We start from the raw sequence: 23,709 nt of genomic DNA, 5'->3' as shown, positions 1-23,709 counted from the left end.
GCACCTGTATGGGTATATAACATCTCTCTCTAACTATAGATACATACACGCTCCCCCCCACCCCACCACACACACACACACACTCACACACACACACACTAAATTGTATGTATATGCACACATATACAGATCACACCATACTTATGTGGATACTGTAAGTATGATACTTCATAAGTTAACAGCTACAGGTACTTTTACTTTCCACAATGAAAAAAGCTTCCAACATAATCACCTTGGACAGGTTTTTTTTTGGTTAGTATCTTTGAACATCAAAAGACAGAACTACAGCAACCTGAAGCAGTGTGCACAGACTTCACTACAGTTTCCCATAGCAGACAGGGAGCTTCTTTGGTCCATTTTTGCACCATCAGTGCTCTGCCGCACAAAAATGGTCATTAATAATATGGTTGGTTTCATACCCAAGTTTGCAGCCAACTAATTACCAAGTTTCCCAGTTGCAAGAACAACAGAAATTTGAAATAGGAAATCCCTCTCTCAGAGATATCTAGTTGGTCTAATAAAAGATATCATCTTTACCATGAGTTCTGATTCCTCTCAGAAACAACACTTTCACTGTCACCATGTAGTATCTTGGACCGGCACTGAGTATCACTAATGCACACAGCTTCTTTCAATTAGCTGATCTCAAAAGCTCAGAAGATTGATTTGAACACATCCCGCTTCAAATCTCACATTTTAAAAATGCATCTTGCCCGGTTTTAAGGTAGGGAGGAGTCAGTGGATTTCGCATAGTACGTTCTCTCCAATCCTTTTCCTCCTCACTTGCTCATGTCCTCTCTGTCCCATCTACCTAGGTTCCTAAGTGGCCATGTCACCAGCATAGCTAGGGACAGACATTCAAAAAGCCAGAGCCTGAATTGATTCAATCTTTGCAGCTAACTTCAACTGCCTAGGTTGAACCATTAGGTTGAAACATTCACTATTAAATCCAGAAATGCAGGCACATGCCTACAATGGCTCAGGCCAGGACCTGGGGGGGAGGGAGGGAGGGTGCTAAAGCATGTCCATAGCTGCAGAGAAGCTGTGCTGGGGGGGATGTGGTCAGCCCCGGCAGTAGCCTGAAATGAACTGGCGGAGGGGGAAGGGGGTTAGTTCCCCCCTCCCTGTCCCACCAGCACAGACCCAGGCTGGGGTCTGCCTGGTGCCCCCCTTTACTGCTGCAGTGGCGGTGCCGGGGACATAGCCCCCTGAGGCAGAGGAGGCAAGGAGGGGGTTTATTCCCCACTCTGTTCCCTCTGCCCCTAGGGCACCACAGCCAGGGTCCGCTCGCCCCGACCACCGCCACCGATCACTCCCTGCGCGGGGCAAGTGGCAGCCCTTCACTGCCCCGGCCCGCCAGACACCAGAAGGAAGGGGGAATAACCCCACCTCCCTGCCCCCTCACCTAAAGGGCCATGCAGGCTAGCCTCTGGCCGTGCCCTCACCCCTGCAGCTGGAGTGGCAAGGGGCAGCACTCCCTCTCACGGTTTGCCAGAGCATGAACCTCTTCCCAGAGCGGGGCCGCACTGCAGGCAGGTGCAGGAACAAGGATGGGAATGGCAGAGCTGCTGCAGACTGCACAGGGCGAGCAGCGGCAGTGCTAGGGAGCTTGGGGGGCTATATTCACCCCTCCAACCCCCGTTCCGCTGCTCGCCCCGTGCAGTCTACTGCAGCTCTGACCGCCCTGCTCCTGCCCCACCGGGAAGAGGCTCACGCTCCGAGGCAGGAGCAGGGGTTGCAGGCAGAGGTGAGGGGAGCAGAACAGCACTGCTGGGCCAAGCTAGCTTCCCCTCGCCTCTTGCAGGTACTCTCCCTCCCACTCCTCCCCCTGGTGCACTGTTTTGGGGCACTGGAGGTGGGGAAAGCTTCAGCCTGGGGAATCTGGCTGGGCCAGACAGGGCTGTTCTGCTCCCCCCACCTCAGCACCACGCGGCAGAGGGAGCTTCAGCCCTGCCCCTTCAGCCCAGCTCTGGCTGCTGTCCACTCGCTGCATCCGCCCGGTGCGATGAGCAGCCCCAATGGGCAGAATGGACAGAAGGTGTCCAGGAGCTGGAGGCAGAGCCCCCTGCACTGAGCAAAAGCCACAGGGCTGAAGTTTCCTTCCTTCCCACCCAGAGCAGCGCCGCACGCCAGAGGCAGCAGCAGCAGTGGCCGCAGCAGAGGCAGCGAGGGGGGCAGAACTGCCCACCTGCAGCTTGTGATGGGCCTGCAGCCACTGGGCGCTGCTCAGCACAGGGGGCATGGCCGCAGCTGTGGTGGGCAGCTGCCAGGCTCAGGGCCCGTCAGCGCCTCCAAGCTGGCCTGAGCAGCTCGCTACCCGGCCAGCCCCTGCCCATGCTGACGGGCTGGGCCATCACAGAGCAACAATCGCTGGGACATGACAGCACTATCCAGCCTGGGTGCAGGGACCCGGGAGCAATCTGGTGGTGCAGCCCCTGCTGCCCCATCCCAAGCTGCAGCCTGCTAAGAAGAGTCCAGCCCCTGTGGACTTCCCATCTACGCGTGCCCTCAGCAGCATCCACAGGCTGGCCCGGCTCAGCCCCACAGCAGGCAGGTGGATGGTGGGGCCATGCTGGCTGGCTCTGGCCATGCTCCCCCCCCCGCCACTGGAGTGGGGAGGGGGGAATGGCTGACAGGGGCTGCTCAGCGGCCAGGCAGACCCCAGCTGCTAGTGGGACAGGGGATGAAGGGAGAGATTAAATCCCCCTCCCTCTCCCCATTTGCTATGGGGACTGCTAGACCCCCACTGCAGTCCCCCGGAGAGAGACGGGAGGGAGGGGGGAATAAACCTCCTCCCTACTCCCTTTGCCTCAGGGAGCCATGCCAGCTGGCATCTCGCCTTGCCCCTAACCCTGCCCCCACTCCAGCTAGGGAGCAGGGGGGGCAGGGCAAGCCCTGCTCTCCGGAGCAGACAGCACAGCCCAGCCCAAGGCTGAAAAGCATTCTGGGATGCTGGGGGACTCTGGTTTAACTTAAACCAGGAAGCGGTCTGGGACAGATGCTGCAGAAACTGGTTTGACCCAAATCAGTTAAGTCTGATACTATATTCAACCAGGTTTGTCTTAAACCAGTTCTGGCCATTTTGAAATTTTATGTGCAATGAACTTATGATCTGTTACAGATTTAAACCAGTTTCTGATTACTTAAACCGGTTTGTGTGTAACACTTGTCCCTAGCCCACTTGACTAAACCCCTCCCCAGGGTAAAAACAATAGCAGCGATTGATTCTCGCTGGCTGGCAAAGACAAAGGAACATTGATCATCTCAGTCTAGCTCCCATGAAAGCTCCATACCCTAAGACACAAAAGCTTCCCCTAACTGCTCTACTAACCCCTGTGCTACCACCATTCTGCTGCCTCCTTCTGTCTATTAAGAGATGTATTAGCATAGCAAGTACACAATGAAAGCACATTCAGAGCTGCTCATCTGTAAGATGAGAATAATTAAATTGCATAACATTTCAACTATCATTTAATTATGAAAGTTGGCAGTAGAGGCAGGAGTGGAACTCATATCTTCTGGCTACACATTTTGTGCTTAATGCACAAGGTTGGATGCCTTTTGGACCAGGTCTTTGGAGCCAGCAACCAAGTACGGGAGGCTCCAGAATTGCTGGTCAAGAGCTTCAAAACTTAAGGGATTTAGCAACTAGCAACTTCCACTGAAGGACCTGGAATTCTTAGTGCATTTCAGTGGCAGTCGCATGATTAAATCTCCTTCTCAGTTTGAGGATTCACAAGGACTTCTGGGACTTGCTGTGCTTCACTTCTTATGTTAAAAGGTTCAGTTTGACCTTTATCATATGAAGTTCAGGGAGGCTGCAAAATCAGGCCAAATTGAGAACTTTTAATTCAACTAAAGGAAGCAGAAATGTTAATATGTTTTAAAAAATCCATTCTTACATAGAAAAGATCTAGCTGAATAATTGTTTCAAGCAACAAATCTTCATTTTCTGGAACAGTTCTGAACAGCAAGACTCATACCCATGAAAGCAAGCTTTTCTGACATACTTCTTAAGGGTAACTGGTCTCCTCCATTCACCTTTACTTACAGCAGTTCCAACATTAAGAACTGCATATAAAATTTTCTATCATAGGTGATGCCAGGCGTTGTTGCTGTTGGGAGTTATATCTCCTTACTGCTCCTTTTCAGGTGCTGAAGGCATGAGGCTAAGAAGGATCACACTAAAATTTTGAGGCCTACAATCAATCCGACACATCTGTGTACGCGTCTTTTCACCTCTCATGTTTATGGTTAATATTTAGCTAATCACACACACACACACACACACACTTCCAACCCCCCACACACTTTGGCCCACCTGAAAGCAGTAGACAAACCAGGACTCACAACATTGAGAACATTATGTATTAAGGAAATATTGCCGAGCACAAACCTCTTCTTTCGTTTTCTTATTTTCTGCTTTAAGTTCTTCATATTCACCAATAGCTGAAAAAAAAGAAGAATATTAGTATATTTTAATAGTAGACCCACCTTGACAGCTCCATGCATTGAAATGCCATCAATTCCCTCAGACTCACTCATTTTAAGGCTGTTACTGTCAGCTACTTAGACCTACTGCACGTTATAGACCACAGAAGTTTAGCCGGTAACTCCTGCAACACAAAGCATCTCTTTAAACTTCGGGCACCTGGAACATGTGGGTGCCCCATCCTCGGTTAAATAGAGTTAAATAGAAGCATATCGATAGGGAGCGAAGATTACAGGGAGCTCAGGCCTAGCTTTACCATTTCAAACCCAAGTTAGGGCACATTATGGATCAGCTAGAGTTCATTTTTTATTTGCCATACTATTGGTAGGTGTTTATATGGTCCCATCATTGTAGTGTCTGAACACCTCATTCTTGCATGTGTTTACCTTCATTAACAGCTCTGTGAGATGGGGAAATCAACAGCCCCATTTTACAGAAGGGGAACTGAAGCACAGGGAATGCCTCAGTGAAATGACTTGCTCAAGGCCACACAGGAAGTCTACGAAGAAACAAGAAATCAAATGCGGATCTCCAGAGCCCCAAGCTAGTCTAGGGCTGGACCATCTTCTTCCTGCTGCCATAAACCATGCATAGGCATGAATGTAATCCTAGAAAACTAGGATTTGGAAACACCGCTTGTTTGTATATGGCGATTATTTTAAATGTACATTTGAAAGATCTCGTTTGCTAAGCCATACCAGGCACGTACCATTGCTTAGAGACTTCATCCCGCACAGACCAACCCCCTCAGTTTTGTTGTTCCTTTATTGTGTGTACGTAAAACAGACTGCTTGGATGCCAGGACAGGCGCCACGTATATTGTATCAGAATTCCAACCCCCCGAGCATTGGAGAAATAAGTAAAAATATGCAAAAAGAAATATTGTGTGAACCTAGAAGATGTGCATGTCGCTAAAACTAAGACATCTGAACGATATGATCGCTAGAGCCATCATCTCATGATGATGATAGAGCCATCATCTCATGGTATCTATTCACCATCTCATTTGGTCAGTTCACAAAAGAAAATGGCACCAATTCACCTTAAGCCAGGGCTACCTAAATGGAGTCTCCCCAAACACAAAGAAATTTAATGCAAACAAATTGGAATTAATAGTCTGGGGGCAATTGTATGAACAAATAACTGTCCCAAAAAGAACAACCTCACATCAAAAAGAGGTGGCCCTACACTTCCCAGGTGGAGACAGAATTAACTCAGGAAGAAGAGTTGTGTCATGTGGCTGTAATGCTTTTTTCCATAAGGCAGCTGGATTTCCTGGAATACACCAGGAAAGCCAGGGCCTAAAGGTACTATTTTTAACTAAATCAATTTCATGTCAAAAGAAATCTTTTGCTTCTGTTTAAAATGGGTTTAAGGACTATTAGGCATTGGCAAGCTCAGAAATAAGCCATTCTTAAAAGCAAAACAAGGGTGTTTACAGTCTTTTGCACCACTTGTATTTAAATTTAATTTAATTTAAATACCATTTTTAATTAAATTGCTGTAACTTTCTCCTGTAAATATGATCTGAGCTAATAAAGCCTTCATGTGGTTTGTTCATTTTAAGTATTTATATGGTCGCATCACAAGAGCTTCATCATTCTTTGTAATTTATTTATCCTCAGCACAGGTCCCAGAGGTTCATTTTTCAGATGGGGAACTGAAGTACTAAGAGACTAATGGACTTATCCAAGGTCATGTGAGAAGTCTGTGGCACAGAAGGGAATTAAGCCCTAGGCTTATAAATCCTACATTAATACCCTAACCATTGGATCATCCTGCCTCTTTGCATATGCAGATTAGCCAACTAAAATTAGCAACAGCCTACTGTTTATATTAGCTACAAAAGAGAACTCATTAATGCTCAGTTCCTTAAAAAGAGCCAGAAACTCTATCCTGCCATTAACACCAGCTGGTGATGAGAGTACAGAGGAAATTACTATTCTTGGCTATGGCAGTAGTGAGCATTCTCCTAATATTCAGCAAATATTCTAACCAAGAAGAATAACCACACTTGTTTGGCACTGGCAGCTCCAAATCCACCGCACAGACAAGCAAACCATGACAAGTATATCAAACCCACTACAATTATGACCACAAATCACATGCAAACTCATCAGAAGTCAGCAGATTTGACAGTAAAGAAAACCACAAAGGGAGAAAAAAATGGAGATGCACCTGAAAAATTTGGCAATAAAATTACTTTTTCTCACAGGGGATTTCTAATCAAACTGACATTGTCCATTGTTCCATAGGTAAGACATTTTTAGCAGTCTCCCAGTACTGGGTGCAAGAAAGGATCCAAACATGATGGTAAATATACCCCTTGGAAGAGACTAACAGTTTCTAGGTATGTTTAAAGAGAACCACACTTGCCGTTTAGTACTTGAAAAAGACTGGACATACAAATCAGTTTTAACCTGGACTTTCTTTTCGGTCCTACCCTTTGGTTAGCTGCAGATAATCAAACAAGGGCTCTGCAGGTACAATTTGTTATTGACACCAGGAAGTTACACCGAATCCATATAATACCCGCTTACTTTTCATGCAGTAGTGTAGTAAGATAATTTTTCACATCACATGGATAACAGCCTCCAGACGAAATGAGGAGAATTTTCAGGAAGAGATTTATTAAAAACTTTCCATCTAATGGAAGGTCTAATGGTGATCATGAAGGTGCATGCAGCAGACCAGAAATGGGAAAGGCAACACAGCGACAGATAGGGCATGGAGCAGAAAACAGAGCAGCAGACTGGGCAGGGAGCACAGATAGGAAGTAATAAGAAAAGCAGCCAGTTGAGCAGGAGAAGACGACCAGGGTGGCACTCAGGGAGGGTGTGGGGCTAATCTGCCAAAAAGGTTGACCCCCACTGACCTAATGTAGCTTAACAGAGCTACTGAAGACCTAACTCTTTAGTGAGTATGGGAGCAATTAAATGAAACTGTGCATGTGTGTTGGGGGGTGGAGGGGAGTATACATGTTCCTTGCTGTGGATCAGGGTCTTTGGTTACAGCAGCACGAGGCAAGTCTGAGCAGTTACATATCTGATACAAAATGCAGTTATCTTCTGCCAGAGCTTTTAGATAGGTTTTTCGAGCATTAAATACTGAGATACAAAACACATCTTCAACCACCTAATTTCAAGGTAAACAAGACTAAAATGTCTACAGAATTCATCCAGGCCCCAAACTGCACCAGGTACGATGGTGACTTGCTTAAACCTTCATTGCAAGTTAGAGGCAGAATCAGGATTCTAAACAGGGTGTACACACTATAATGACAGTCACCACAGTATCGGAGCAGTTCCAGGTTTCCTGGCCCACACCATGTGCCAGTTCATTCAGATTATGCAGGATGTCAACTACTGCACAGTACAACTGAACTAGTTTATTATTAACACCAGCAGCCAGAGGAGCAAGAAAGCGGCAATGTTCCACCCAACATTCCCCCGTCATTGTAGAGTATGCATATTTTTGCTCAAAAGTTAGCAGCAGCGTAATATCAAATGACTCCAACCTGCCTCTATTGTAACTGTAAGCCTTCAGAACAAGCACCCAAGGCCCGGTTATTATTTCTATATAAAATATGGGTATGTCATAGTTTTCATAACGATTGTCCTCGTTCGGCTTTGAATTTTACCAGGGGAAATCAGCCGTAACTCTCCTGAAGTCGAGAGAGATAAGCTGGTATAACTTGTCAAGATCAGAACCATGACCTTTATTTCAGGCTTTCCACCTGCAGACTCATAAACATTTTACAGCTTTCATTCAAGCCTGCATTGACCTAATGTAAGGAAGGAGAACAAAGGTGTTTCGAGTTGAAAACGGGTCTGCCGCCTAACTCAAAACAACTTCCTGACCCGCCTTTTTTTAAAAAAAGATTCAAACTATAAATTTTCTAAATAAATTAAAAAAGAGTATATACGCAGTGATGCAGTGAGCCTACACATAGAAAATACATTCACCCGTTCCCACAATTCAGTTGTTCCAGTAAAAATAGTTAATAAGCTTCAGCTGCACAAATTTTAGCATACAACTAAATCAAAAGATTGAGAGACAAATGCAGTAGCTGTTTTGTTATTAGCAAGGTTGCAGATATTTCTTCCCTGAAGCTGAATTTGGTAACAGTAGATTGTGATTAGATATTTATTATGCAAATACTAGGAGTGTGTTTATTAATTGAACTATATCATAAAAGCAGAAGTACACAGCAAACTTGCTTTACTGCAAACATTAGCCAAAGACACACCTACATCGATGAAACAAAGTGCTCTGGGAGTGCCTCTTTCTACTTTTGGTCAAGCTGTTAGAAATTACTGATAGTTTTCAAATTCATATTTTATAGGTCAGGAATACAACACATTCTCAGATGAAAGCAAAATATTTTACTTCTGCTTTAAAGAAAGAACATTAGAGATGGCAATATTTGATCTTTAAAAGGCAGCTGAAGGTGTGTGATGTGAAAAATATGACCCAGCTATATGCATACATAAAAGGAGACAAAGCAAAACAGGAATTCTAAGCTTCATATGTTGTTAATGCAGCCCATAGTATTTCCTCTGAGAAATGGCTTGCAGACATACCACTGAACAGGTAATTACAGTGTCAGTCTCCAGAGAAAACAAATATCCTGTTTCAGTGTGTGATCATAAATCAGAAGAGAAGTTATAGAACAAATCTAAACCAATAAAAATTTTCTAGCAAGACATGTATACAACAATGAAACAGCGTATTACTTACCAAAAACATTAAAGACCTTAAGGTTTCAAGATGCACAGGGGGGGGGCTGAAATAAGGATGCACAGACAGCCCCAGTCCCAGCACTTCCTTCTTAGTGCCAGGTTTGCAGCCTTAACATTCATTTAATGTAGTTTTGTATGCAATAGCCTGGATTTGAAACAAAAAGCAAACTGAAACAGAAATGCCCCCGCATGGAAATTCCCTCTCATTAACTCCCACAAGATTCGTCAGCAGGGATGGAAGCTTGAAAACCAAAGCACAGATTATTTGAACCAAAGTAGCTAGCAGCAATAGTAGGTTGGCATCTCCCCAATGTACTAGCATAATAGGGAGATGGGACACTTGGCCAGTGGGTTTCACACCTGTTGGCTGAAAGCAGAAGAATTCACCCTAGGAAGATTGACTTCCATGCCAGGCTCTGAGAGGTGTATACCTGAATGATTGCAGGTATTTCTGCCTCTGTCCCTCCCCAACTTCAAAACTGACCCTATCTGCAATCAGCATCATCCCAGTCTCCACTCTTCCCCAACCACGTTTCATATTCTAGTCCCAGGTTTCATCCCCATGTCCCAGTCTCCCAGTGGAAACAAAGACAGGGAGCACTGAGCGAAGAACACAGCAGTATTTTCATGAGGAATAAACAAAAAGGTACACCCCTGACCCCAGAGAAACTCCTCCTTAATTCCAAGACTGAACTTAAAACACAGAGGCATTACAGCTTCTCAATAAAACAATATTTTTAACATGGGCAAACGAGTAGATAATCCCTCCAATTTCATTCTGAATGACAACCGAATGTTTATTGCTGAAATGTTTGTTCATCCTCCCAAGAAAAATATTCATCTTGTGGCAATCACCCAGCAAGGCAAATCTCTGCCAAACTTCAACTGTTTGGAGTAAGTCATAAGCAACTGAAAATAGGGCTGTATTAATTAGAAACCTAAGGCCACCTTAACTAGAGGTGGTGGGATCTAAACCAGCCTAATGACTAACTGCAATGGCTGACCCCAAAGTTTCACATTTTGCAGCTTTCAGGCATCATTTATGTATCCTCAAGAGTATGTTCTTGTAAGTTTGCTGTGTCTATGATAAACAGATGTGTGTGACCTCTAAGCACTGTGGCTGAGTGTCCTTCCATGTCAAACCAACCAAAGATGCCACTTGACCATTTCAACCCTGCTCATTTAATCAGGAATGAAGGAGAGCGGTCAAAGGAAACAAAACTCATGTCATTGTTTACTCCTCTAAAACAAAGCCTGGTTTGCACTAGAAGGAATTTGCCACTAGATGCAGCTTATTGTAAAAAAAAAAAAGACAGAACGCTTCTGTTGGTGTTGCTTACTCTGGGTCCTCATATTAAATAGGCTATTCCAGAAAAATCACTCTTTGCCAATAAAAAATGCAACCGCCTGGCCTTCTACCAATAAAGGAATGTCAATAAAAAGAAAAATCACAAGCCTAACTGATGCTGGCAAAAGTTTTAAGGACAGATCTGTCATAAGGGGGCTGCTGCCGTTGAGCGTCTAGTTTCAGAAAGCCCAAGATTATGTCCAAGAATCAGGGCATATTTCTGTGTCTCACTATATTTCTCAAACAATAATGTTGCTTTTATACTCACACACGTACAGTCATGCGAGGGCCAGATGACAGCTGCCACGGACATGAAAGGAAGGTCAGAGGGCCTGCTTTATTCTTCTAAGCTGAGAGGAAACTTAGTTGTAAGCCTAAAGCCAGGGAGTCAATGTCCTACAGAGGTCGGTGCAGGAGCAGCGCACATGGTCCCCCTGGAACAACAGGTACTTCGGCTGATCCCCTCTTAATACTGCTAGAAAAAACAATATTAAGCTCCACACACCCAGTTTACAAGGTGGCTGGTTTGTCTAAACGTGCTGCGGATAGCCAAATGTAAGCTAAGTTTCCACACAAACCATTGTTATGGAGACAGAAGGAGAACAGCACCCGGGAGCAGATCAGGCAGATGCCCCAGCATCTACAGGACTCGATCTGCCCTTCTCTACAGATCGGGTGGCTCCATGGAGTCAAACTGTCTCTTGCACAATCAAGCTGCTCCTCCGAGGGAAGACTTAATTAGAAAACTTCCTTTGATTGACCTCATGAAGCTTCCTGGGGCCTTGGCCTAGTCTACTGTTTATCCCTCCACTTTCTGTAGACAAAATACCAATGGGAATACACTATTGTTTTTCTGTTTGTTGAACTCCCTAAGCGACTCAGCTTCTTCCATCAGAAAAAAAGTCAGTTTGCCACTAGATGAAAGATCCCTCCAAATGTCTTGGATTACAATGCATGCTTCCAAAAAAAAACACCCCAAAACCCAGACATGTAAGCTACAGAATTGTGTTTCTGGCCTAACAGTCCATCTCTAACCCAGCCCGCAAAAAGAAATTCAGCTCTTCTCTCTGCAGTGGGGAGCCCACACTACACAACAAGAGAAGGTGTTGTTATCAGATCACTTGCTTTTGCTGCACAGATACAACAGGAATGGAGTCATGATCTCAAAAGGGCAAAGGTGAGAGGGGAAATAAAAAGAAAACAGAGGAAAAAAGTATTCTTAGAATTATGGTTAATGGAGATGCTTTGAACCATATCAAGAGAAAAGGAACGCACATTTAATACCCCTTCTAATCAAGTTAAAGAATTGCCAAGGAGAACTAAAATAAGGATTTAGTGGAATCAGCATGTGACAAAAATGATCTAACAGATCTTCAAGCACAATCAGGAGATGGAGATCCGTCACCATGCCAGGTTTCAGGCTTTTAACATAACACCCACCATTCTGTCAAATATGTACCCCACTAATGGATATCAAGTGTTTGTAAATAATATGCACATGTGCACCTACAGCTGTATGTACATGTGCACAAAGCAACTTAGACCACACAGTGATACATCCTTGTGTTAAACTGTATATGTGTGCAAAGTTACATATATGCTAAAACATTTCAGGATCAGAACCAAGTTAGCATCCCATTATCCAGCTCTCCTTGCACTGGAAGGGGAATTAAATTAACCATTAAAAGAGTGTACAGATGCGTATATCTTTGCTGAATTTTTATCCAACTATGATAAAAGTATTCATCGAGGATTTGGATCAGCTGGGAAACGGTAATCACACTAGAGTCTATAGAAACAAGTTCATAAGCACAACAAGATTTGCAGTGGGCTAGTATGGACAAGGTATACCACACCCAGATTAAACTGGACAGAGATATAAGTGAAGTTCTGGCTCAAACTCCTGCATGTCTCTATTAAGGATCATGATGACTTCGGAAAATTACAGTAGTAGTTCTCCAATGGCATACATGAAGGGTATTACTGAAACACAGCTCTTCACATGGTACTGACTTTTTCAAAGTTTTCTGGAATAATTTTTAATACATTTTTTGGATCTGTTCAAAAAAACTGAGTCTTCTGTCATTCTAATTTATTAAATACCATCGACAATTTTGGAATTAGATAAAGCCTTCCACAGACATATGAAGAAAATCCAACTGCTGATGCCAGAGTAAACTTCAATAGCTAGCAAGACATTTAATGTTCCCAATAACATTTAGGAGCCTTTTCTTTTCTTTTTAATTTTTTTTTTTATTCAGACAACTATAGTAACGAAATTCTAATATGGGAGTTATGAACAGGAACTGCATGCAGTTGAAATTATTACATGTTTACAAAGGAAATCATATACAATTTTCGTTACCTGTACTATCAATATTATGAGTCTATATGCAAACATGACATTCAGTAGTATTCATTAATATCCAAAAAATCTGGCTAAAGACTCTGTCTTACTAGCTGCTAAATTTTTGTCCTCTGCACAGGTCAGAAATGGAATGAATATTTCTAAATACCTATCCCTCTTTTATGCCTTTTCTTTAATCTAACCTGATGGTGACACAGTTTCTCCATCACCAGAATATTTTGGGAGCTATTTCTAAGCAGCTGATCACTCTAGGCACTGTGTGCATTCGCCTATGCTGATATCAAGTGAAAAACAAAGTTACAATGACGGCTGGAGGGAACCCTTAAAATTAAAATGACTATGAGTAGAGCCGCAGAAACCGAACTAAACTGGGCCAGGTATTCAAGCATTGTCATGATACATTAGAAGTTTGTTACTGTACCTTGGATTCCTACAACAAACTCTTTGCTTTTACTTCAAGGACTAGTTTGACTGCCTGCTTTTATTTCCAGAAGTATTTTATTTCAATTTAAAGTCTTGACTATAGGTATTTTGAATGCAGTTTAAATGAGGTTTTGCTTTACAGGATTTTCCAGGCTGCCAGTCTGAGTATCTTTGGATAACATTTAGATTTACAGCATGCTCGTTATACCTGTTCAAATCACTTCAGTAACTTTTTTATACTAGCAACATTACTTTAAATCTAGGGTATCCTCCATATTGTGTTTCTTCAAGACATTTGCCTTAAACTCAATAATCCAGCAAGCCAAAGGATGCTCAGCATCAGGTATCCCACCGAAACACAGAGGGCCTGGAAAGTTCACCCGCCTATTCACCGCTGGTGAGAAGAAAGTGCATCTTTCATGCAGACAACTTCAGTGTCCTTGTTGCCACTCATAGCTTTGCCCACCAGCAAAGTCAAAATGTCTAGACACCAGTCAGCTTCGCAAGTGCTAATGAGAGTTGTGTGGGCAGCAAAGAACCTGGAACGCCAGTTTAAAACTATTAAAGTTCCCTGGGAAACCTAGAAGCAGCACCTAAAATATCACAAAGGGTGCTCATGGACTTTCCTGGTGGCCTTCTCCAACGCCGTTCATCATCCCTTGGCTGGTCTACTGAATTGCCTAGTCAGCTGGCACATGAGGTATGTTTTTCAGTTCTGAAAAAACAACTCTCTCAGACCGCTCTAACAGCAGAGAGTTTGCTGAACTTCACTCACACCCTTTCAGATCCACAAGAGACTTTTCAAAAGTCTTGCAAGACAGCAGCGTTACAACCCAACATCAAAACTAGCCTTTAATCAAAGACAGACAGGATTCTTGACCAAGTTTACACATTTGATACCCACAGTGCTTAAGCAGAGACATCTGGATATTATGTTTGGAAAAATACCACGACTTAGTTCTGTATAAAAGTGGAGATAAAATGTAGACACCTTTATTCAAGCTACCCAGTGCTTATAGTTAGTGGTGTCCTGTAAATCAGCTTTCTTTTGTCATGTAAGGAAGGTCAGAAATGTGTAAAAGTCTTTTCCTCCTATCTGCAATATAAATGGAAAACTGCTTGATTTAAAACCTTTCTATAACAAAAGCACGTTTGCTAATTAGCATTAACTGTATTCCGATCATTCCAATTAGAGTAATTTTTAAGAATCTAATAGACTTCTCATCATTTAGGCTACTGACTTGGGCATTTCCCAGTTAGGTTTGCTGCTCCAACTGACAATGGGCGCAAAGCTGCAATATTTCAAATGTAAACCATAAATTAATTATATTTTCAACTGAAATAGTTCTCTTACGCAGCACACTCATGTATTCACTCTACATTTTTGCTCAGGTTTTTAGCAGCAGAATAAAATTTCCTACATTTGCAGCAAGATCTTGATCTACTGCTGCTCTTGATCTACATGAAAGTGCCCCATTTTTGCAGCAGAGGTGAATCTAGAACACCAAGCCCTGGAGCTTCAATGCCTTTTCCTTGAATTATTTCCTGGACAGCAGGAAGTTTCATTAGATCCTAGACAGTATTATGGCTGCCTGGCCAACAAATCCGTACACATCAAGGATTTCATGCCAAGAGTCCATAAGGGCACTACATTTGAAGCCATTTTAGCAATTTTTGTTTTTTCAAAGCACACAGCTAATAGTCCTGGTGGTAGAAAGCAGTGAGGCCTAATTGCATAGAGCAACTCATTTTCAATCCAACTCTTTGGTGTTATAAAAACTTGCATCCATTTGAGAATTATGAGCATATACTATAGTTGGACTTATTCATCAGCCAAAATTCAAACTGGATCCACAGCTAATTCAGAAAGTGTGCTAGTTACTGGGTATTTACAGAATGGATTTTTTTTTTGGGGGGGGGGGGGGAAGGAGCAGGATAGTCTGAAGTTTTAGACCCAAAGTACAAGGAATTCAGCTGAGATCTGGTTCAGGAGCTACCAAAACTTCTCCTCTACAGACTGGGTAATGTTACAGATCAGACTGAATTCATAGACAACCGAAGCACCCGTGTGTATCACCAGACCTCCATCGTTCCAAACTCAAGCGAAACAAAACTTCCATCACATGTTTTAGTCCAATATATTAATTAATGCAAATCAGTCCTGACTTTATTTTTAAAAAGTTCACCTGGTGACTTCCAAAACAGAGCCGTTTCATGACACAGCAAAGGCAGATTTTTAAGCACTGTTATGGGAGTGATAATGTAATGCACGCAAATAAGCTGCATGTTGTGGCATATATCTGCTGCCAGATGAAAGGCGGGGTTACTAACAGTTTTGTCAGAGCGGAAGCTGCAGCGATCAAGTTTGTGCATGACTAATTCAAGCAGCGGGCAAGATTAGTTCTTTCAAATCATCCAACTACTTCTAACCTAACCCAAACTCCATGCCATTTGGGGTTTCTAGTCACATAATGCTGGGAAGAGACATCAGCATCTAGACAGCCACGTGCTAGACACCTTAAGAGAGGATGGCGGGTAAGGCAAGGGTGTCAAGCTCATTTGGTATCAAGGTCTGAATTCCTTATCTAATGATAAACTAAGGACCTAAAGGCACAGCAGGCCTCGCACCAAAATCAGTGGGATGCCTGTCCACGGATTAAGAGTACAATATCATTCTTCTACAGCAAATAAACTTTTCCTGATCTACTTCTTATTGAGGAAATCAGGGGCTAGGTGAACAACTAGTCACCAAAACGCCGCAGGGGAAAACCAGGAGCAACGGTCATAAACTCTGAGAAGAAGGTTTCAGGCTGGATATAAGGAAAAACTTCTTCCTGGTTTGTGTGTCCAGACTTTGGCATACACTTCCAGTTGGGGTGGTGCAGGCCCCTACCCGGAGATCTTCAAAAGGAGACCGGACGCACACCTTGCGGGGGTTACCTGGACGCACACCTTATTTGACCCCAGCCATCTTTCCTGCCCAGAGCAGGGGGTACTGGACCCGATGATCTCATTTGGTCCCTTCCAGCCCTAAACTTGTGTGCACCCGTGCCATCCGGCACAAACGGCTCTGGGACTCGGTTCAGAAACGCGGTGGCCCGTTACCTCCCTCCACAAGACGGCTGCAGGTAGCAGGATGCCTAACCCACGCGCCACACATCCGCATCCAGACACCATGCCCATCCTTCTTCTGTGCGCCAGACAGACAGAAATCCCTGTTGGGAGCTTCATTCAGGGATCCGCCTGAGGGTTTCAGCGCAGGATTATTTTTCCCTGGGTGACCAGGTGCCGCTGGCAAAAGGCCTGAGCTAAGCCGGGCACGTGTCCCAGCATTTCGTCATCCCAAATCGCGCAGATTGCAAGCCAGTCACTCCTGAACAAGGGGCAGGGCTGGAGCAGAGGGGAGGGCGGCGGGGACCTGCACAGGGTGCGGGTAGAGGGAAGGGAAGGAGAAAACCTACGGGGGGAGGAACTGAGCAGCAGACAATGGGGTGCTGAAGGGCAGCATCCCCCTGGCGCAGCCCCGGGGGCTTTGTCCCCACCCCGCCCGGCTGCAAGAGGCCCTTACCGCGCTCCTTGAGGCTGGCGATGCGCTGCAGCCGCCGCTGCGCCTCCTGCTCGTCCCCCGCGCCGCTCATCCCGCCCGCGCCCGCGCCCGCGCCCGCGCCCGCGCCGCTCATCCCGCACCTGCACCGGCCGGGCGGGCGGGCGGCGGCTCGCGGCGCGCACGGACCTGCCCCGCCGCTTCTGCACATGCCCAGACGCCCCGCGGCCCGCAGTGAGCATGTGCGCGCCGCAGCCACACCTCGCCCGCCCGCCCGCCCGCGGGGAGCTGTCCAGCCCGGGGGTGCTGGCGCGGGCCACCCCCTCCGCACCCCGCGCAAAACAAGCGTCGGCCCATTTTACAGGTGGGGAAAACTGAGCCCCCCCCCCCCCCCCGTGGGCTAAGGGCTGTTACAACCTCCCCACCACCACCACCACCAGTAGGAGCAGTGGGAGGAGGGGGCTAATTGGCACCATCCCTGGGCGGGGGGCAAAGGGAGGGGATTTGGGGGGGTTGCTGGGGTAAATGGGCCCATGAGAAGCAACTGGGGGCAAAGGGAGGGGATGAGGGGGGGTTGCTGGGGTAAATGGGCCCATGAGAAGCAACTGGGGGCAAAGGGAGGGGAGTTTGGGGGGTTGCTGGGGTAAATGGGCCCATGAGAAGCAACTGGGGGCAAAGGGAGGGGAGTTTGGGGGGTTGCTGGGGTAAATGGGCCCATGAGAAGCAACTGGGGGCAAAGGGAGGGGATGAGGGGGGGTTGCTGGGGTAAATGGGCCCATGAGAAGCAACTGGGGGCAAAGGGAGGGGATTGGGGAGGTGCTGGGGTAAATGATCCCATGGGCAGCAACTGGGGCAAAAGGAAAAGGATTTGGGGGGGTTGCCAGGGTAAATGGGCCCATTGGAAGCAGCTGGGGCAAAAGGGAAAGGAATTGGGGGGTTGCTGGGGTAAATGGGCCTGTGGGTAACAGCTGGGGCAGAAGGGAGGGGATTTGGGGGGGGGGGTGTTGCCAGGGTAAGTAGTTCCATGGGAAGCAACCCAGGGCAAAAAGGAGGGGATTTGGGGGGGGGGGGGGGTTGCTGGGGTAAGTAGTCCCATAGGAAGCAGCTGGGGGCAAAGAGACAGGATTTGGGGAGTTGCTGGGGTAAACACTCCTGCGGGAAGCAGCCAGGGGCAAAGGAACAGGATTTTTGTGGGGTTGCTGGGGTAAACGATCCCATGGGAGGCAGCCGGGGTATGAGCAGGCAGCAAAAAGGCTTTAGATGACTGCTCTTGGGTTTTAGTAGGGGTGGGGGTGGGGATGGGAAGGAAGATGTCAGACAGGCTGAGTCTTCCCCTCCCAGCTCCTGTCCCGTTTCTTTTTTACTGGCTGTGGGCAAGATTCATAATTGTTAGGGGCTGGAAGGGACCTCGAGAGATCATCAGGTCCAGCCCTGGCAGCAGCCCTACACTGGCAGAGGCAGGGAGAGGTGCGCTAGCAAGCTGCTCTACCCAGCCCCTGCAGGGACAGGCCTGTGCCGCGGAGGAGCTCAGACTTGCTGTTCTGCAGGGAGAGGCACTTAGGAAGCTCCTGACCCAGCAGGCCATGGCACAGCTCTGTCCGTGCTGTGGTATGCCAACTGAATGAGCTCACTTGCACATGATGTGCATGTAGCACGTTTCCACCTGTGGTCCACATGCACTGCTCCACGCAGTGCTGGGAAAGAGGCCAATTCAGTGAATTACATCACTAAAACTTGGCAATTGGGAAGGAAGTAGGGAGGCAGCGAGTAACATAGGCAACTGAGCTTTACAGTAATGAATATTTCCAGCTTATCATGTCTCTCTTGGACACCCAATGGTGAAAGCAGGCAAGGTGCAGCCACGTAGTTCAGCCTCTAGTTTTTTCACTAACTTTAGTAAGGGTAGAGCAGCGTTGTGGCAGAGCAATTAACTTGCCTGGCTAGAAATTCAAAAACAGTATTTGGAGCCTTGCTCAGGACTCATGGCAAAAGCTGGTTGACCCAGATGGGAGCCTGCTTATTTGGACTAGGGAGTCAAAGGCAGCTGCAAATGAGGCTAGCCACATCAATTCCTGGTCTACCTTAACTATGCTTTTCTAAATGTACTGTTAGCTCAAGGGAACCGTTGATCTTTTTCTCCAATGCATTTAATGATAAAAGTATTAAACCTTCAGACTACAATACTGAAGCCATGCCATAGCTGCAATGCATGATGGATAGCTCCAGAGTGAACTTAAAGGTGACCTCCCTCTCAGAGGCCTGCTACCCGCACTGATAAACTCCTTGAGCTGAAGTTCTGTGGTTCATGGTATCAGCAAGGCCCAGGCCATGAGTCCACAATTGGAAAATTGTATGTGCACTAGTCGGACCTTTGCATCTTTTTTTCCTTTCCTCCAGTATACCCACAAATTGACCGAGACAGACATTGTTATACACATCATCAGTACAGACATAGGAGGTACAGTTAAATACCTAGTAAAGTGAAAAAAAACACCCTTCTTAAGAGTAAAGTCCAAAGAGCTGCTCAATATTTCTTTCTTCTCCTCACTTCTTCATTTTCTTGTCCTTTTCTTTTAGGATCACTTGAAGTGGGATGTTTGATTGTTCACATGTATATGTACATGAATATCTACAATTTGCTTTTCTCTATCACGTCTCCTAAGCTAGTAGCTCACAATTATTGTAATGCCCAAGTTCTGGATAGAAACAAAGTCTGCGTGGACACACACATGCACCGAGTTATTTTTATGACTTTAGGTATTCACATTTGTTCTTTATGTGCCTCAAGTTCTCTAAACCCCACCATGAGGTATGTATGTGTAAAAGAAGGGACTGAAATAAGCAAGCAAACATCTGATACTGTACAGAAGGCAGGATACATTAAAGGTGACTGAGCAGATGATTCAGCCTCCCACAAGTTCAAGCCCCTAAAGACACGGCCTTGTCACCAGAGGGGAAGAAAAAGATACAGTAAAACTATAAATACAGTCAACAGATCAGCAAATACGTATGTCCCTGCAAAAATTAGTTTGGCTGGACCCAATGCATCTTATTTTGCTCTCATTATGAATTAGATGTTTAATATGCATATCTTATGATTAAAATCTAAAAATATACTCAAGTCCAGCCCTACTTTCACTGTCATCAGGGGTCCCAATTCTTATCTCACTCAATGACCCATAGAATTACTCTGGATTTGTACCATCATGAGCAGGCTCAAAATCAGGCTCGTTGACTCAGGAGCTGGAATCATCATTCTACTTAAAATCATAGGAACTGGGTAATAAGCATAGCTTCAGACCACAGACGCACCACAGACCTACTTGAATTTGTTTCTTTCTTTTTTTTTTTCTTTTTTAACCAGGTACCACACCCTAAGGGTCACCAGAGTCGTGTTTGTGACAGAATAATAAATAGTAAGTCCTACCAAAGAATTTAGCCCCCTATGACCACAGTAAAACTCTCCCATAATCCAGATATTCTCCTTTCCCTTTAATGTATCTACTACTTGTATGATCTGTATTCCCTGAATGTTATATAAAAGGCAGGAAAAGACATAAACCTCTATAATTTATTCTAAAACATTAATGTACACATTGTTGGGATATACTTTCCTACTTCTTATGCTCATCCTAATTAGTATTCCTAATTACTATTCCTAATCTGATAAAAAACTGACCCTCTCAGAAAATCTGTAGAAGAAAACCAGGATTTACCTAAAACATTCAGAAATGCAGATTCCTCCTCAGTCATTTTAGACACTGTGAACACTCGAACACACAAAGATATTATGATTTGAATGATGCAAAAAGTTAAAGTGCTAAGGTTAGTTTGTTTTTTAAAGAAAATAGGAGCCCATTTAGTGCCTAGTATAATGAATAGCAGCTAAGTCACAGTGGCTTGAGAATGGAAATGGAAGAGCTAAAGGGTGAAATGATGGTGATATCATAAACCTTCTGTCTAGAATGAAGACAGAACTGAACCAATAGCTATTTTCTACAATGAGGAAATGAAATATGTGGACAATGGAAACTCAGAGTTTCTTGGGAAACTCCCAACGGAGTCAGAATTTGCTCCCTGTCTCCTGAAAAAAATCCAAGCCCAGCTCTGGGAAGATTCTGTGGGAGCTAGGTAGTTCTCCAGAATCGTCCTTTGTCTCCCAAGTCCTGCACAGCTCCCATGACAACTGCATAATACATGCCCTGCAGAAGCCCAAATACAGACAGTGTCTCACCTGTTTCATGTAATGGAATGCTTAATCCTGAAAGCATCAGGGGGACTAGCTGTACCTTCAAATTTAACAACATGCCTCCATGGATCCAAGTCAAAGCACGCCCCACAATGCAGACTCACGACTGAACATCACCTTTTGGGAATTTCATTTGACTTAAAAGCAGACACTTACTCATATTTAAATGGTCCATGCCTAATTTCTAACCTCAGACTGAAAATAGCCTTATGCACATCATAACACTCAATACCTTGCAAACTTATTTCATAGTACAGAATAATTTCACCTCCTCAAACATTTAATATCTATTTCCTTAAATGAATAACTCCAAGCACTGAAATTCCTGGAACTGAGCTACACACTCTTTGTAATGAAGCAAAAAGCCTCTTTCTTCCTATAAACCACAGAAGTGATTCAGGAATAACATTAGATAAACTGCAGCTTGAGCCTTTCCAGTTTTAGCTGCTCCTTGAACTTCTTTTCTAACGCAAGTCTCCCCAAGCCTACCTCCAGCTGCTTTCCCCTAAACCAGGGCTGTCCAACGGGTGGCCCACAGGACACATGAATGTGCAGCCCCCCCTCGCCCCCCCTTTTACCACTCCTAGCCCCCTCTCTCCTTCAGCTGCTGCTTCCTGCCTTTGCCCAGGGGGGAGGGCAGTACAGCAATGCAGGGAGTAGCCCTGAATGCATCAGGGGCTGTGTGGGGGGGATTACACCCCATGCCACAGCAGGGATGGGGTAAGCATCCAGTAGGCATGCCTGGTGTGGCCTGCACAACATGCAGCCCCCAGGGCACATGTTGTGCAGGGCCTAGAAGTTGGACAGTCCAGTCTTAGACCTTGTTAGTCCTATTTTTTTTCTTCCTAGAGGGTTTCCCCCACTGCTCTTGCAGTCTGACTTAGTAACTTAGAGTAATTAATTTGCTGCTCCCTACAGGGCTCAAATACCTTTACCCAGTAACACAGCAGGAAAATCCTGCCATTCTGTTACATGAACTTTCTCTCTTTTCCGATTCTTTGTGGAGAAGCACTGAATCTTACAGTGTTATGATGTAAGCGCTACTGGGCATGTCTACAAATGCATCGATGCACTTTAGTTAATGCGCATTACCTCTAGTACCTCCACATGCCTGTACACGAGTGTGGAGGCTGCTCTAATGTCCTGTAATTATGGTACGGCTCTGATGCATGGCAATTACCGTGCTCCAGCCAACCTCCGTGTCTTGTGTTTCAGCATCCCTGCATTTCAAAACAGTGGTAGAGGTATTTTAACTAAAGCTCAAATGAGCTTTAGTTCAAGTGCCCCCACCACCATTTTGAAGTGCAGAGATTCTGATACATGAGAGGCTGGGGCACTTTAATTAGGAAGAGTCACTCTAATTAAAGTGCCCTCCCCCCACCCCCGGAGCACATGTAAAAGTGCCCTCCATTGTGAGGTACTAGGGAAATGTGTATTAGCTTGGCTTAATGCTCATCAGCTAAAGTGCACAATTTTTAAGTGATGCTTAATTTGTATTAGCCTATTTTATATGTGCATTAAGTAAAAAGCATGGTTTTTTACATGACACTTTAAAGCACATTAAAACAGGCTAATGCACATTAAAGCACACATGTAGATGCACTCACTAGGCTCCTATGCACATGCAGGGAGCCAGCTCCGATGTGCTGGAAATCTAGTGCATCAGAGTAGACTCGATTAATCTGCCTGACTTGATTAATGTAGTCTGCTGGAGAACGAAAATAAATGCGCTCCAGCAAACTGTGGCATCATGTGTATTAGTGTCCCTGCACCAAAAAATTGTGGCAGGTGTTTGGAACTAAAGCTCATTTGATGAGCTTTAGTTCAAAGTGCCCCGCTGCCATTTTTCAGCATGGAGGACCCTGATACACATGACGCTTGGGCACTTTTAAAAGCACTCGCTAATTAAAGTGCCCCCACCCGTGCCTCCCAGAGCACATGTAAAAATGCCCCAAGAAAATGCTCATTAGCCTGTCTTAATGAACATTAACTAAAGAGCATGGGGTATTTTTACACATGCAGGCACTGCAGTGCCGGGCACTTTGAAAAGCACTGGGCACTGTGATGCCTGCTGTTGTATAAGCGGCAAAATGCACATCGGTGCTGAGAAAATGACTTTAGTTCATGCTTTTGAACTAAAACACTTCAGAGGTGCTTTAGTTCAAAAGCGCACCACCACCATTTCTGCATGCTGACGTGAATTTTGCCACTTATACAACTGCATGCAGCACAGCATAGTTTGCCTCAGCTCGCGTGCAGACCAAACTCAATTAATTGAGTCTGCTCCAAAGTGGCAGATCTCTGGTGTGTCACAGGACAGAAAAGTATGTGTATAAATGCCCATGGTTTCTAAGTGACAATGCGCATTAGCCTCTTTTAATGCACATTAAATAGCACATTTTAGTGCTGCTTCAATGATCATTAAAATAAGTTAATGCGCATTATAATGTATGTGTAGATGTACCCACTGATTACAAATGCAAGCAGGAGAAATTAGCAGAATGTATCAAAGATGAATTCAATTTAGTTATCCAAATGAGTCC

General features: G+C 45.1%; 1 protein-coding gene across 2 annotated transcripts in view; it reads right to left on the bottom strand.

Annotated features, from left to right (window-relative positions):
* The window catches only part of SHTN1 (shootin 1), a 98,293-nt gene extending 81,224 nt beyond the window's left edge, over window positions 1–17,069 (bottom strand). The window contains exons 1-2 of one of the 2 annotated variants that reach the window (XM_059730096.1): window positions 16,942–17,069; window positions 4,397–4,449 (exon numbers count right to left, since the gene is read on the bottom strand). In XM_059730096.1, the coding sequence (XP_059586079.1) occupies window positions 4,397–4,449; window positions 16,942–17,053 (165 nt within the window). In that variant the 5' untranslated portion in view covers window positions 17,054–17,069. The remainder of the gene's footprint in view (window positions 1–4,396; window positions 4,450–16,941) is intronic. The other variant, XM_059730094.1, reaches the window with a different exon arrangement.
* Window positions 17,070–23,709: the final 6,640 nt, after the last annotated feature.

Source organism: Alligator mississippiensis, chromosome 6, assembly GCF_030867095.1.
Source record: "Alligator mississippiensis isolate rAllMis1 chromosome 6, rAllMis1, whole genome shotgun sequence".
NCBI lineage: Eukaryota > Metazoa > Chordata > Crocodylia > Alligatoridae > Alligator > Alligator mississippiensis.
The sequence above is the reverse complement of the archived record's forward strand: the minus strand, read 5'-3'. Positions and strand labels throughout refer to the sequence as shown.